This window comes from Pelecanus crispus, chromosome 4 (genome assembly GCF_030463565.1).
Source record: "Pelecanus crispus isolate bPelCri1 chromosome 4, bPelCri1.pri, whole genome shotgun sequence".
Lineage (NCBI taxonomy): Eukaryota > Metazoa > Chordata > Aves > Pelecaniformes > Pelecanidae > Pelecanus > Pelecanus crispus.
The window spans coordinates 28,194,325-28,210,717 of NC_134646.1; the positions used below are offsets into that span (position 1 = coordinate 28,194,325).

The window sequence follows — 16,393 nt, forward strand, 5'->3', positions numbered from 1 at the left end:
ATGTTTTCACGCCTTGCATGGGCTCCCACAATGCAGAGGGCCGGTGGGTTTCTAATAAATGTACTTCTAGATTTCATGTAAAATGTATCTAGTATTTAGTGAATTGTAAACAAATATCATGTATGCATGTATTTAGCTCTTTTTCCTGATACATATGTATTTCATATTTTTAATAATAACAATATTATCACCTCGTAAATACATCCAGACAGTTAGACAGAACATGGTTTAGTTGTGGAAATATAAAGGTTCTTTTAATTTTTGAATATCATGTTTAATTTAACAGAGAAGTAGAGGAATACAGGGGTGAAAGTTCAGGTAGATTGACTGTGCCAGTTCATTCTTCTTTACATCTGTGCTTCATTAGAAAACATTTGGTTACATTGTTCTGATGATATAGCGACTCTCTTCGGTTAAACGTTTACAAATTTTTCCGTAACAGCATGTTCCATGAATATTTTTTTCTGTCAACTCTGTTAAATATTTAGAATTTGCAATTTTACTTTATTTTGCTATTTTATTTTATTTTATTTTACTTTTTGCAGTCAGTAAGATTATCTAAAGTCACAACATGCTTTCATAGCTGAATTTGGTGTTGGTGCTACCGGTGTTGTATTACCTACAGGGTTCAATTAGGTGTCCTGTTATGCTTGGTGGTATGAGTGCACATTATAAAGACAGAGGCCTATTAGTGAACAGCTTTAAACATTATTTCAGTTGAAACTCAAAAAGAAGAATTGGAAAACTATTTAAAGAAATAAAAAGGAAGCAGAGAGTAATAATGTGAGGAACATGTTTTATCTAGGCTAATAGACAGACTGAAGGTTCTGAAGAATGTAAAAATTTCCTTTTAAGTTCTAAGCAAATTTAGTATCTCTCAGAAGCCATGCTGGGCTGTATATTTTGGCTGGTTCTGTGCTACTGAACCTCATGGGGAACATGAGGAGGGAGGGCAGAGGAGGAGAGTGGAGCAGTGCCTGTGGCTTAGGAGAGGATGCTCCGTTCAGAAAGCATGTCAGAGGTCTGTGCGTAGGTGCTTGCACTAAGTGACCTTACATGCAGAAGAACGGGTGTTCAGTTCAGAACAGGAGAGCAAATTTGATGGAGGTACCAGAGAGGGATACAATAACAAACAAATATGCAAAAGCAATGTTGTAAAGAGTATTACATAGCTGAGGACAAGAATCTGGAATTATGAGTGTTGGAGAAGTTTCCAGGGAAAGACCCAGAGGTCTGAACACAGAAAAGCAAATTAAGTAGTATCAACACAAGGGAGTGATGTTGCTGTTTTTTTCTCATAGCGGCATAAAATGGGAGAGCAGAAGACAGTTTTGGAGGGAAAGCAAAGGTGCCAGAGCCTCCACTGGTCCAGAAATCTTTGCAAAATGTTGGAGGGATGCAAGAACTAGAAAGCTGTTAAGCATGTGTGGTTTTCAGTCCCTGGGCTTGGAAGTGTTGGCAGTACCCAATAAGAAGATGCAAGTTAGTTTGGTGTTACCTTGTAGGCAGAACACCTGCAAGAATGGCAGTGGAATATATGCTACATGGAGCCTGTTGCATCCTGCTTTGCCAAGACATACCCCCTATACTGGAGGGCAGTAGAGTCCTCACTGGACCATACGAATCATGGTTATGGCTACCTTGTGGTTTTGGTAAATCAAGTGCAGCTAAAAAGCCAAACATATCCAACCTAAGGAATTCATGTTTAAGGACATCACAAAGTTACATCTGCAGCAGTAGCTGGCGGTTGAGACTGAATTCCATATCTGAATATAGAAAAGGAATTGAATAAGGTCAACAGTAGAGAGGAAGAGGTGGTGAATAGCACCTTGTGGGATAGCTGAATCTTCACTGATTGTTTAGTCAATGCATATTATAGTAACATACCTCTTTTTTTAAGTGTATGGGTATAAATTCAGTAATTTGCCCAGTCTTTTTGGTTTTCCCGTTATTTTTTTTGAAGTGCATTTGAATGTGTTCTACAGCAGCTTCTCCTTTTTTGCCTTGTGTATTTCACAAGTAAGAAGTACTACGAAGCCTCTGACCATTTTATGTTTCATGGTAGAGCAGTTATCTCTTCTGATGACTGTCTTCAGGGTGAATCTGCTCAACTTGCTGTGCCAGGGGATTTACAATATAATTAATGGAAATTTTATGTGCAAACCAGTCATGCACCAAATGAAACTAAACCCATTTAAACCTGGTTGGTTACCTTTGCATGTCGTTTTCCATCACTACCTATATAAAATAAATGGGTTTGCAGATAATATCATACCATATTATTTTAGAGAAATATCGTACCTGAAAGTGACTGTGGGATGACATCAACATTTGGATTTGACAAGTTTACAGACAGACTGGATATAATATCAAAAAGTGATGGACATTTTAAAACTAATTCATCTTTTACAGATAAGAAGCCTGAAGTTTCTTTGGTTTTATATTTTTACATATTGGTTTGAAACTAGCATTTAGCTGAGCAAAGATTTTTATTGTTCCAAGTAATTTTTATGACTGAAATAGCAAAATGACCCTTACTCTTTATAAAAGCTGCTTTCTTTCCTCCAGGCATTTTCATTAGTGAAAGAAACCTAAATAAAATGTAAAGACTGTCCATGTCAAGATAAGACCTTACACTTTTAAAATCCTGCTGAAATGAGAAGAAAAATATTTGTGAAACAATAAATTGTTGCTTTCTGTCCCCACCCAGGTTTTCACCTTGGGCCTTGAGATTTTTGATCCTTCTTTCTGAAATAATCTTAAAACTGTAAAAACAGTAATCAGTTATCTCAAAACTTCTTATTCACAGTCACTGAACCTGTTGAGTATATACTGAACTGCTCTGAAGTTCAGTTTTTCTTGAAAATATCTTCAATAAATTAATACATTAGTAGGAACCTGACCCTGCAAATACTGCCCAGAAGTCAGGCACTTGTATTTTTAGAATGATGGGTCTGGGTTTTTTGTCTTTTTTTGAAGGATCTGAGCAATTTTCTTAAGTGTTCAAAAGTAATCTGTTGATCCGTCTCTCATCATACAGAGATGGCATAAGGGCTCTAGTTCATCATGACATGTGGCCTAATCTGCTTATGCCCATACTGCCTGTAGAAAACGTGAGCCAAAACAACATTCCAGTAGTGTGAGTGATGCTGAAATTCATGCCCTGAGTGTGAGTTTGAGCAGGAGGTTAATACAGCTTTTGGCCACATGAGACCACAGATAAGGTGGTGGTGGATGCGTTCAAAAGTCCTGACCTTATTTGAAGAAATTCTTCTTTGATCTCTTTATATATTTTTGTATCAGATCTCTACTCATGACTCTAAAGTTCTGGTAGACTAAACATTTAGGTCAAATGCAGAACTAGCTTTCCTCAATACCAGTGTGAGAAACAGTAATGTTAGTAAACCTTTTGGGTGCTTTTCTTTTTGCAGAGTACATGGCTTCATGACATGTCCATGGAGATTTGCACTACTGTACTGAGCCATGGCAAAATTAAAAATGATGGGTTTTAGCCTGTGGACTATTAGAATAAATGCTTATGTCAGTCCACTGCTCGGTTCCAGTTGCTCAGCTCTACTCCAGTTTACAAAAAAGCCTTTGAAGATTTCATAATGGTAGGATTGCAAAGGATATATTGTCCAAGCAGAGATTGTACCCTGATTAATGGAAATAGATCTTCAGAGGTCAATGTTTGGGAATGGAACAGCTAGTACTGAGTGTCTTAATAAGTCTGTTCTCATCCTTCTGTAAATGACATAATAAATATCTTCTGTCCCTTAGTTCAGATACATGAGAGATTCCTTGCTTATCAGGTCTAGAAATCATCAGCTAGCAGCTACCTTTAAATTGGTTTTGGTCTAGGTACAATGAGAAACCACCCTGAAGCCATACTTAATTATTTCCATAAAATTATTTTCTCCTTTTGGTATGTTTAAGTAAATTTTCCTAGCAGCTGGGTCTGCACAGAACTGATAACGTGTCTAAAATACCTTCAGCAGAAGACATTAAATTCTAGAAAAGAAAGGTACTCAGAAGTTTATTTTATTGTGTTAACCTTTATTGACTTGAAGATTAAAAAGATTCCTTGTCTAATGTTAAAACAGTTAGGTTCGGGTAGTGGTATAATGTTCTTTTCTACTTAACCCTTTCTGCTTCCCTGTTTACTTTTAATACCTTTGCTACTTATTTGCTGCCAACGAGAGAGAAATCATTGTTTTACAATAGAACTTTCGCAGGTTCTACTCTTCTGTGCTGGAAAAGTATTTAAAAATTATCTAATATTGACAGAAATGGTCCTGGAAGCAGTCTATTTACTGAAATAACTAAATACAAATATGTGTGTATATCTAGATATAAGCTATCTATAAAAAAAAGCTATAAGCTTTTTTAAACTCAAGTATTACTTCACTTATTACATTATAGACGCAACTCTTATAAACTGTCCCATATTTAAGGGAAATTAAAGATATCCAAGCAATACATTTTGACCTGATTTTTTTTTTTTAAACAAAATTTTAAAGGGTCTGGTTTTAATATGTGTGTATTATTATTAGTTAATATATTTCTAAGCAATGTATAATAAATATTTTGGGCCTTTTCTTGCTCCTACTGACAATAAATGGAAAACCCATGTTCATGTCATTAGAATCAGTACCTCATTCATAAATCAGAAAATACTAGTTACTGAGTGACGATTAAACCCCAATCATTGACTTTTCACCTTCTTTTAAAGCCATCTTATTTTGTATTATGTTTCATAATATTGAAGGTTGGCACTTTGTTTTTTTGGAGAAAGGAACAAATTTGCTTCACAAAATACATAGTAGTATATAAATTAATCTGAGTTCTTGTCTTCACCAAAGGCAAGACTCCATTTTTTGAGGCCTTGCTAACTGTAGCAAATGTAGGTAAGTCAGTGATGTAATAGGAAGCTTTGTTCCCAAACAGTGCATGCTGCTAATTCTTATCCTAATTCAACATCTTGTCAAAGCAAAAATGTATAGTTTATAGTCAGATTATTATGTTAATTAAATATAATTTTACATAATCTAAATAAATTCTGACAATTTCTTCCAGGACTGTCCTTGATGATGTTTGATTGTATCCTACTAAATTTTCTCTTAATTTATTCTATAAATACTGCTCATGGACTTTATAGGAGGACTGTGTAGCTTTCATTAGCATAAATTACTGTTGTCCCCAGCTTTTTCTTTTCTGATTAAATACTGTCTGGTTTCATTTATATGAATGTGCTGTCAAAAGCTGTGGCAGAGGTGGTGATACAGTGATGGTATTCCCTTAAGTGTTATTCTTATGTGTGTATTAAAGCATATTTTCTGGTTTACTATGTGTTACTTCAAACATATAGTACAAACACAGTACTGCTTTAAATTCATGCTTTAACAGTGTGACTACCCACATAGTTGTTTCATCTGCTATTAATCGTCCTGTGTAAAGCGAATTATAGTTCAAGTTATAAACTACATCTAACCACTGTTTCAAACTATTCTCTTAGTGTGCCACAATAAGAAGGCTAAAAAATTTATGATTCCTTCTGTTAACATAACTTTCACCAAAGCAGCATCATTGAGAAAACTGCCAGACGTCTGGTTTAATGCCAGTTTGTCTGTGAGCAGTTAATTTAGCTTCTGAGACTGCTTCCTTATCTGCCAAAAGGCAACAGGGGTATTTACCTACTCCATTCCTGGGACTAATTATCTGTTCTACTTCACTAGTATTAGGATGTTGTGGCTCCCCTGTTTTCCATTAAGCTGAAACTAGGGTAACAAGTTGGAGCAAGGTAACTTGGAGCTCTGTAACTAGAAGAGATTAGGAAAGAACTCAGATTGTACTGGCTGCCAACTTTGTCTGAAGCATTGGGACACTCAGACTTGAGATGTGCCGCCTTTCAGAGTTCACAGGAGCGTCCTTTTGGCTTTGAATGACTCTCCAAGGCCAAGCTATGCCTTTGAAGTTCGGCTCCTGAGGTTCCCCTGGGGAATGCAGAACAGCTGTGACACTGTAGAGAGAGTGCCACATACCTGCTCCCAAGACGAGGATGTTGTCATTCCTGTCTTAAGAGCTAGGCAGTGCATGTCTTCACTCACCACCAGTTGGTTTGCATCTTGCCCCTTTTTAGTAATGCCAGAGGAATGGTGAGGAAGGAAGTCTCTGTACATCCTGTTCCTTTTTCTACAGCCCTGTCTTGGGACTGAGAAAACATCATGTAGTTGCTTTATCTCAGACTGCAGCTGTCCCACAAAAGTGTTGCAATACTGAACACTTCAGTTAGACCAATTCAATCAAAAACAACTCTTTAAAAAATATTTCATCCAGTCCTAATAAATATCATAGAATTGGCTTGAACCACTTAGCTGCTTTGTATAGCGGCAGTGGTTATAAAATTTGAAGACGAACATAAGCCAGGACAGAAGATTTTTGCTGTGAGAACCAACTTGGCTTTGGGGAGGACCAACCCATCTTGAAGTTAACTGGATGCCTACCACCATTTTCAGTGAGAATAGTAAGTCTGCCTTCAGGAAGGTTATTTTGTGTAGGTCAGATGGTGATCGCTCATCAGAACTTGTAATCATCAGAACTTGTAACCGAGTTGTGTGGAACAGATATGTGCCTCACTGAAAATTCATCTAATGTGAGGACCAAAACAGAGAAGTGCTGGCTTTTTCCAGTTTTCTTCATTTTGAGTGCAGTGTCAGGTAGAGTTCACTGTGAAAATACAAAGGTCATTATAGAAAATAACACTTTTATAATAATCATTTGTGCTAGTTCTTAAACATTACATTTTTATTATTTTAATACAAAGGCTGAATTGTTACATAATGTATTCAAATTAAAACTCTTTGCCGAATGATTGCCTAAGTGAAAAGAAAGTCTTGTTGTGGTGCACTGTTTTAGTTAGCAGATTTGCTGATGGAGAAAGCAGCAGTTATGATAAAAGGGATTATATAAAAGAGCTCCTGCTGAGAGTCCGTGGCACCGTACGGGGTGATACCGAACACTGTATTCCCCAGGGCAGGCACAATAATTAGCTGCAGGACTGGCACTTGGTCTGAGGGATTAATTAGAACTGGAGGTGGTGCTGGGGGAAGGTAAAGCAGCCATAAAGAGTGTCAGGATCACTCTGGCCTGAAGCCTGTGTGATTTGATGTGAAATAGCAGCAGCTGGCTGTAACCTTAGGAAGTGCAAGTGAACAGCAGGTGGTAATTCCTGTCTCATTTACCATGTCTTCACAGGAACATGTAAGCTTGTGCAGCTTGGGTTTATTGGCAGGCCACAAGGAAAATCCTAAGGAGGACTGTGACATTTACTATACTAAGCAAATGCAATAGTCAAAATGGAGTGTACACAGCATAGAGTAAAACCGGTAATGCTGTTGCTTAATGTTATTATACTTGCCATACGACAAGGTTATGATGACCTTAAAATATTGACCTCGTGTAGACCAATGCACAAAGCTGAATGTGTTGTGGAAAATCTAGGACTGCTAGTGTGAGTTACATCTTTGAAGGCTGTGATGGATGTAACAGGAGAACTGTTTCATCTAAGTAAAATATCAGACAGAGGGAATGATATTATGTTCTGGCATCCTTTGGTTTTCTCAGTAGCCATTGTATGGGGACGAGTAGGCTTTATCTGCATTTCCAGGTAGGTAAGCAGGACACTGCATTATGTTATTATATGCAGTGTATATATGCATATATATGCAGTATTATATGCATATAATATATGCATATATTATGCATTATTATAGGTCACATGCCTGTTAGCCTCCACCAAGCATCATGTTTTGCTTGGCATTTGGGCAAAAAATTGCAGGGAGGCATGCAACAAATGTGCTAATTTAGAAATTGTAACCAGCTAGCATTTCAGGGTGAGCATGAGTTGCTGTCAGCAGAGGAATTTACTGGGCCAGTGGTCGCTGTTGATCACTGTAGTGTTTTGTATTCTGTGGGCCTCCCAGGGTGTAGAACAAGCACCCTTCCTATGTGCAGTTCAAGAATCAAACCAAATAAAGAGAAAATTGAGTAACTTAGAATCCATCATTGAGAACAGCTTTAGATAGAGAAAAATAAAACAGATCTAGGGGATATTTGCTGCTATATTTATAGCAGAGTGACAGGAAAGGAAGAGAACTCATTTTGTGGGGAGGATAGCTCTTTTTATGCCTTTTTAGAAGTTCATTGTGTGCCAATATTATCTTTCATGGATGCCAGAAGATGCAATGCCTTCTAAAGCCTCCCACGCATGTGAAAACTATGCACCCATTATAGTTTCTTTGCTGGGTTCCATTTAATATTCCCGTGTTTCTGGCGCTCTCCAAATACATGTTACATATGGGGAGAGGATCCAGGTCCAAGCTGGCATTGCATGTCTCGGCCATTAGGTCTGAGATTATGCCTGCTTTGGACGAAGGAAAGAAAGCTTTGTCCTACTTGGGAACAAGCTGAAAGAAGTTACTAAGCTGCTGACAGAAGAATGGGGTTGTCCCCTTTTCTCATGTGTTGTTTATATAGGCAGAAAACTGCAGTACTGATAGCTACTCTTGAACTCATCTGTGTGGTGTTGGGAAGCATTGAGAATGCTGGGGCTGGACTGTGAAGTGCTCTATGTAAATGTTTTTGAGTGGAGCTACACAAAACTTTCAAAATTCTTTCATTTCTTCTCAAGAAAAAAAAAATCTTACTCCCTTTTTAATTAATTCTCAGCTCTCCTTTGTGTTCAAGATGAAATAAATCAAACCTTATATGAGTTTTGAGTTTCCGCTTTTTAAAATGTCAAATTGCAAATACGCTACATTTAGAGATAACTTAAAATTACTGTGCTGTAATCCTAAAGGCTGATGAGTAAAAATGAAGTTGTTAAAAGATTTTCTGTTTATCCCTTTTTTTAATAAATGAGATTTAAAGTTTATTGCTTAGTACTCAGATTTTAGTTCTTTTGTAGGTTTGTTGTTTGTACTCATTTCCATTACACGGGTATTGTAGTTTTATCTAGAAGAGGAATGAATGGACCGTGTGCACAGCAGGGCTAATGAGTCACAGATGTAAAGATTCTGGCACGTTACCATCTAATAACTTCTTTAACTTATATTCCATAATAAGATAAATGCAAATTTGATACATCTGTTTTCTGAATGATGTATCATTCTAGTCTTAGCAGTGTCTCAGGAGCGAGTTTCTTTAAATGTTTGGAGTTTTAGCCTTTTTTGGTTTTGTTTTCTTTTTATTTGTTTCTAAAGAGGAGATTTCAGGTCACCGAGTAATGCAGTTAGCCACATCGCGGTTCGTCAGAACGAAGCGGGAAGGCTGGTAAAACAGCCACTGGCTTTATGGGATCCACTTACAGGGTCTCAGCTTCCTCGTCTCATGGGAATGTATCAGGAATAAAGCTGCTGAATGCAGCTCAGAGGTGCTAGTGAAGGACATATATGCATCAGAAAGTTACTCTGCCTTTTTTTGTAAAGACCAGTGCAGTCTTTGTGATCCAGAGGATCTCTGGTGTGATTGCATGTGGAGATGAATAAAGCAAATATTTGCTGTGTTAAAAGAATCTGCTGCAGCTGAGACACCTGGCAGGCCGCGGTTGCCTGTTGGTGCTTTCCACCAGGCCACCTGGGCTGCAAAGGGCTCGTGCGCTGTGGCAACGTAGGTTGCCCCGGCAGAACCTTCATGCAGAACGTTTTGGAAGCCACCTTGTCTGGCAGCCAGAGTCAGGTGCAGCCTTCCCTTTTGGAGGTGCCAAGCTGCAACCTGGAAGCCATACACTCCAGGCCTCACAGAGGGGCTGTGCCACCAGCTCCACCTCATGGAGGTGGCATGTGTGCATGCATGCACATAGGGAGCTTAGAGCTACTAGACTGTATTTTATACTAAGTTCCTCAGCCTGATGTCTCTCAGCCAGTGAACAAGCCTCTGCTTCAGACAGTGTGCTATGTTAAACGCAAGGAGAGGACTTGGGGATTTCTTTCTTTAGGAGTTTGCTGCTTAACTGTATAAGGTTTCAGCTTTATCAGAAGGTCTCATTCGCACCCTACAAGGCAGCACGAGAAAGGTGTTGAACGGAGAGCAAAATTCACCCCTTGTATTGTCACAGCAGGCCACAGTTACCACGGTCATCTTTTTTGTACCAGTACAGTACAAGTTCTGCACATGTTGGCAGAGTAGGATATGAGAAACCATATGCAGCATACAGCGCTTGAGGGGAAAAATTTTGCCCTGGATATGAAAATGCTGTTATATATGTCTTGAAAATGTTCACCTTGGCCATGCCGGACTACCCAAGATCTAGCAGTAGATTGTTGTTCAGTGTTTATAATTGTGTATGTACTACCAGTTTATGTGCCGAGTGTCATATGTTAAACAGAATGTGAGGAGCAGGATGTTAATTACACAAAGTGTTTCAAAATCCACTGTCACTGCTGTCAAGTTCTGCAGTAATCCAGAGTCAAAGCTTTTCTACGTCAAAGCTTTCTTCCTTCTCTTGAAGGCTGTAGCACATTTTAATTGAAAATGGCTCAGTCATCCGCTGGCTGATCGTCTAACAACTGTCAAATGATCATAACAATTTATTGTAATTTTAAGGCATGTCACCCCTGCGGGACTGTTCCTTCTAAAATCTCTTGATGTTCTTGTAAAATAACAACCTGCATCTGCAGTATAGTGCAAACCTAATTCTGTTTCCCATATGACAGAGAGGCAGTTTCCTGTCAGTAGGCAATGTGGGGTATACTAAACATAGTGTTCGTTCTGTTTGTCTGTTAGTAAATTGTCTCTGTGATGTTTGTGTTGTGCTGTTTTGGTACCATGTTATGCTGTGTCCCTAGGGTCTGCCAGGCTTCCCCACAGTCGCTGCTCTGCACAGTAATCAGATCCTCACCGTCAAGGTTTGTGGCTGACGTACCTGTTCAGTCAGGTCTCTCTGTATCAGCATAGAAGTGCACATGAAAAATTATTTTCACCATGGGATACCAATGACTCTTTATGGTGGACCTAATTCAACCCTCACCGCCTTTGCATTGGTATAAGTACTTCTGATGCAGAGCATGGGATCAAATCTGTAACTGTGTACGGTGTTACCCCCGGCAGCACCCACATTCTCTGTGATCTTGGTCAGTATTTTATTTTCAGATGAGATTTGTCTGTAGCTCTGCTTCCCTGAGGCATACAGGAGTGTGGAGAATGTCAGTGAACTCTATACTGGTTACATATAGAGTCCATTACATTGTGAACATTTGTGTTTGATATCAGAGGCTTAATCTGTACATACAGATTTTTTCAAAGCGCATTTGAAAATTAAGCAGGAAGGATTGAAGCAATCTGGTCAAGCTGGAACACCAGTCCTTATTAAAATGACACCATTCTTCATGGCACAATATGCTGGTTAGAAAATCTGACTGAAAGTTGAACTGGTGCTTTGTCTCTAGAAGCTTTGCTGAAAGAACAGCGTATAAAAATACTGAATTTTAGAGCCCAGGTAATGAAAAGATTAATACAAATGAAGAATTCTCACAGGAAATCTGGGGAGAAAAAAGTTACAGTTAATTCATTGTATATGATTAATTCATAAAGTGGTATGTCCTGTACATTAGAGGTCAATTTCTTCAAAAGAGAATGCACAGTTTCTGTCAGGCAGAAGCACCGGTTTATATTATTTTAGCTATTACAAATCTAATTAATATGTCTTTATTTCTTTCTCGGGCCTTCTGATGTCTATTCTTCAATTTTCTCATCTCTGATCTTCAACCTTTGACCTCACCTGCCTGATCAGATGGTGTTCCCTAAAATCAATCATGGGTTTCTCTCTGCTGATCAGCAGCTCATTAAACGCCGCCTCATTAAGGTAGTGCTTCATCTCACTGGAGTCTGGTTCTTCTTTACATTCAATTTACTCTTTGCTGTACCTTTTTGTCAGATGCCTTCTTATAGCAGGTTTTTAATTTGAAAATATTTTGGAATGAAGCAACTGTTAATGATATTAACAATTAGAAGACTATGGGTAGCCTTGCTAAATGATCCACGTTTCAGGTGCAGTCAGCTTTTTGCAGTGGTTTGCAGTGGTGTGCCTGAAATTAAATAACTTGAGCACCATTTTTTGGTGTCTTTTTTTTTTAAAGGGAAAGGTAATACGTTTTGGCAACTCTCTTGAAAATTGGCTTTTACAAATTAATACATATAATCATTAAGGGAGTTAGCTAATTGTCACTATAAAACAGCTCCCCAAAACAGATGAAAAATTATGTACAAATTTCTGGAAAAGCAGTTATTTTCCATGCTCATTTTTGAAATCTGTCCATGAATCATTGAGGGGCTTGGAAAATTGCTGTGCAAACTGTATATTCTCACACGCGACTTTTCTTTTTTACCTCAGCTTTGTTATGATTATGCCAATCGTGAAGCAAACAGCTGCTTATTGAAAACAGTTACTTGCTCTGGAAAACTGGATGAGTAAAATATTGCAAGGCTACCCCAAATTTCGGTTTATGTCCTGTGGTAGGACAAGCAGTTTAGAATTTGAGCCTTCTGCTCCATGGCTGGTTGCACTGGACAGATAGAACCCCCTGGTCTTCAAGGCAAAGTGCAGTCTCTGCTATAAGCAGTGAAGAAGCCCGTGTCCAGCTCATGGCCGCTTCTTCCAGCCTGTCTTGTGCTCTTTCTGGGTAAATCAGTGTCTTTTTGTGTGGTTGATGACTCTAAAGCAAACTTCTGATGAATTTTTTTGTTGATTTAGGGGGACCAAGGACAAGCTGGACCCCCTGGGCCTCCAGGGCCACCAGGACCCAGAGGTCCCCCAGGAGATACCGGCAAAGATGGTCCTCGTGGGATGCCTGGCATACCGGTGAGTTAGTCTGTTGCTGTCATGGTGTCCAAATTCCTCTCAAGTGTGTGCCAGCTCAGTTTCAAAGATGTTTTCTGAGGTAAGACTGGCAAGTAAGACATGTGGAAGCTGAACCACAGACGGATTTCATGGTGTACCCGAAGTCTGTCGCACACAGAGCAAGTTCATAACAGGGCCAAGAGTAACACCTAGGTTCTTTGCCTCCCACCCCTGACAGTTTCCCCGCACTTTCTAAGGTTTCTCAGTTGCTCACTGATGTTTAATAGCTGTGTGAGGAGGGTCTGCCCCACTCCGCAAGTAGCAAATGTTTCTACTCAGACTTTGAGATAAAGCTGAATTTGAGACGTTGTAGCATGGCTGGGCTTGACTTCTCACTTCTTAACAATTTAGACTCAAAAATTATGGAATGAAAGTAACAAACTGCTAAATGCTTCCCAAAGTATGATGAAGGTTGGAGTCAGATTCTGCCATCTTTACACAAGTAGAACAGTACCATTTTCTTTGGCTTCGCCCCTGTATTTCATTAGAACAACCAGCAGAATCCAGTATATTGCTTATTTGTTTTAGGCACAGGATCAGACCCACCGCCTTTGGCACTTTGTGTCCTGATGATTAAACACTTTTTAAACAGGTGCATAAACACAGGACTTTTTTTTTTTTTTCCTTAGCAAAATATGAGCATGGTTTTAGTTTTATATTTTGTAGCCTCCTTAATTTTCATTCTTTTGAAAGAAGTACCTCTCTTTTCATCATGAATGCCACTGTGTTATCAGTGTGGAAATGGAATCAGAGACAGGAAGGAGACAACTGAAATGCCACATGTACAGATGCACATACCCCCCCACACCCACGATAAGTAAAGATCGCGGCCGAGAGGACGCATAGGGAACTAGCAAGGTGAGGACCAACACTGGAAACAGAAACAGGGTTTTTGAAGAAAAAGCATAGCTCATTATGTGGGGCCAGGACAGGAAGGCATAAAAGTTCTGTACAGGGCCTTTTTAGGTAAAACCAAAAAAGAAAATATCTATACTCCTGTTCTGGCCCTATTCAGGTTGCCTCATCTGAAATTGTATTAACTGTACAAATATAATATAACATGATGATAATAGTAAGGCTCTGCTAAAATTTCCTGTGAAAATCCAGGAAGGCTTGGCAATTAAGGCCTGTAGTACTCTAGGGTTGCTTTTGTTGCTGTTTTTCGTGGTTTGGGGTTTTTTTTACCACCATTGCCCTTATAGGTTCTAGCTCAAGGTTATGAAATGACATTAAGTCTGTTGTTTCCATTGCAATGCCTTACTTTGACCGCCTACTCATCTCTTGTTAGTCCTGCAGCACATCAGGCATTGGGCCTCATCTGGGCCTGCCTTGTGTTGATGTGGTAAAATGGACTGCAGTCAGCAGAGTCGCTTCTGGTTTGATGTAGTGAGGGTGAGACTGAAACCAGAACCATTTCTGACTGCAGTGATACCATTTTTATAATTCATGTACAAGAGGCTAGGAGAATCAGCTGGTGTTGCCGATTACGTGACTGTGTTGCTTGGGATTTTGTGCTTCTTAGCAAAGGGAACATTACTGTTTCTCATAACAGGAAAGTAATGCATTTTATGCAATGAGGTCATTCCATTTTATAATAGTTCTGTAGTGATTTTGACTTTAGATGGCAAGAGAGAGTTTCTTTTTATAGTTTTTTAAGCTGTGGCTATCTTAAGCCCTATAGCATTATGGAAAATCAGTTCATAGTACTGCTTTAGAATCAGATACAAACAAGCACTCAGATAGAAACCATCCAGATTGCTGACTGTTGTTACCACCCTGCTCCTTGCTACGTCCTGTACCCTCAGGATAATGTTGCTGATCCTCAAAAGGCTTGTTTCTCCATGGCTATGTGATACACAGTCAAGCAGGAGAGCTGTAAAGGGAAAACTTAGCCTAGAGGTAGTGACATCTTTGTCTTTTTAAAAGGCTTGTGTGGACCTCTGAGCTAAGCTGCACTGTGTTATGAGTAGGGTCATTGCAGCATCACACAGCTGTAGGAGGTAGTCCTGACGGTGGCCAACCACCATTAGAAGGCAGCCATTTCCTCTTTTGCAGTGCTAGGCAAACCACGGGCTTCTCTTCCAGCCTTTCCTTCTCAAGCAAGGAGCTTTATAATCGCCAGAGCTGTAAGATGATGTTTTGGCCCTTGTTTTCCCCCATGCCCATACGCTTGCTGTGTATCCTGAGAAAGTCAGGTAGCCAAGGTAGCAAGGCACAGGGAGCAACTCCAGCAGCCACCATTACTTCTCTTCCACAGTGTAACAGGTTGAGGAGCAGCCTTTGTGCCCACACGTCTCCATCTGTGTCATCACCACCCTGCATCCCAGAAGTGTACATTGTGTAACAGATACTTAAAGCCTATACAGATGAAAGTGTGTTGGTTTCTCGGGCAGGAAATCTTTAGAACTGAGGAGGTAATGTTAGGGAAATGCTGTTGGGCCTATTGCCAGCAGAGAGAGCACCAAGGAAGAGTAGAGGTGTTAAGAAAGGGTTGTGGAGCCTTCTGCTAGGCCTTTCATTGGATGTCATCAGAAGAACCTGTTGGAACAGGCACATACTTGCTTTCCTGCAGAGTGATGCCTAGAATAGGTGCTTTCCCTTTGCATCGCACAGACACCAGCACAAAGACTTTGAAACTTTAACACCTCCAAAAAGAAGTAAAAAAAGAATGAAGTTTTTTGCTGGTAATAAGACAATAGAATATGATACACACTCTTGAAATTATTTCACTGTTATTTCCCAGCATTTATGGGGATATCTTGATGCTCACTTCAGGCTGTGTGATTGCTGTAACGTAAGTTAGCAAGGCTTCAAAGCGAGCTGAAAAGTCCACAAGCTTGGGTAATTAGCTGCCAGAAACCTGTGCCTGTGTGGTTTCTCTCTCCTGGGTATCTCAGTGTATTTGCAGATGCTATGTGTTTGCTTCTGAATGCAATGTGCACATACCCAGAGAAGCAGCTCTGATTCTTTTTGATTGCCAAGAACAACAACATCTGAACAGTTCTCATCAGTTTTTTGACAGGTTTTCTTTTATAACAAAGCTGCTAAAGAAGATCCTGCAGCTGTGCTGATACAACAGCACATGGACTGCCCTATTCTCTGTTGGGTTTACAAGGGAGTGATCTATAAACTGGATCACTGAAATTATAGGAACTCTGGTTTTTGGATGGGTGTTTTTAGCCCGTATTGTACAACTGATATGTTTTACTGTCTCTACAGACAGTTGTATGTGTTCGTATGGGAAGAAAGGGGAGAAGATAGATTCTGACTTTATGTAGAGCTGTGCCCACAGAAAGAGAATACATTGGAAAAATGATGTTACCATTTTGAAAGCAAATACAGGTATTTAACAGCTGAGTAATTATTGCATGGCTTTAAAGTACCAATATTCATGGGTTTATGGAACATGATAATTTGCAACGGTAAGTTATGCCTGCTGACCGAGGTGATGACATAGAGCAGTAATTTTGGAATATGTAAACAGTGGGATTCAGCACA

At 39.4% G+C, this 16,393-nt stretch overlaps 1 protein-coding gene across 1 annotated transcript in view; it reads left to right on the forward strand.

Moving 5' to 3' along the window:
- Nucleotides 1–16,393, forward strand: part of COL25A1 (collagen type XXV alpha 1 chain) — a 329,834-nt gene that overhangs the window by 222,268 nt on the left and 91,173 nt on the right. Inside the window, exons 8-9 of the mRNA XM_075708727.1 lie at nucleotides 10,845–10,904; nucleotides 12,749–12,856. Of these exons, the coding sequence (XP_075564842.1) occupies nucleotides 10,845–10,904; nucleotides 12,749–12,856 (168 nt within the window). The remainder of the gene's footprint in view (nucleotides 1–10,844; nucleotides 10,905–12,748; nucleotides 12,857–16,393) is intronic.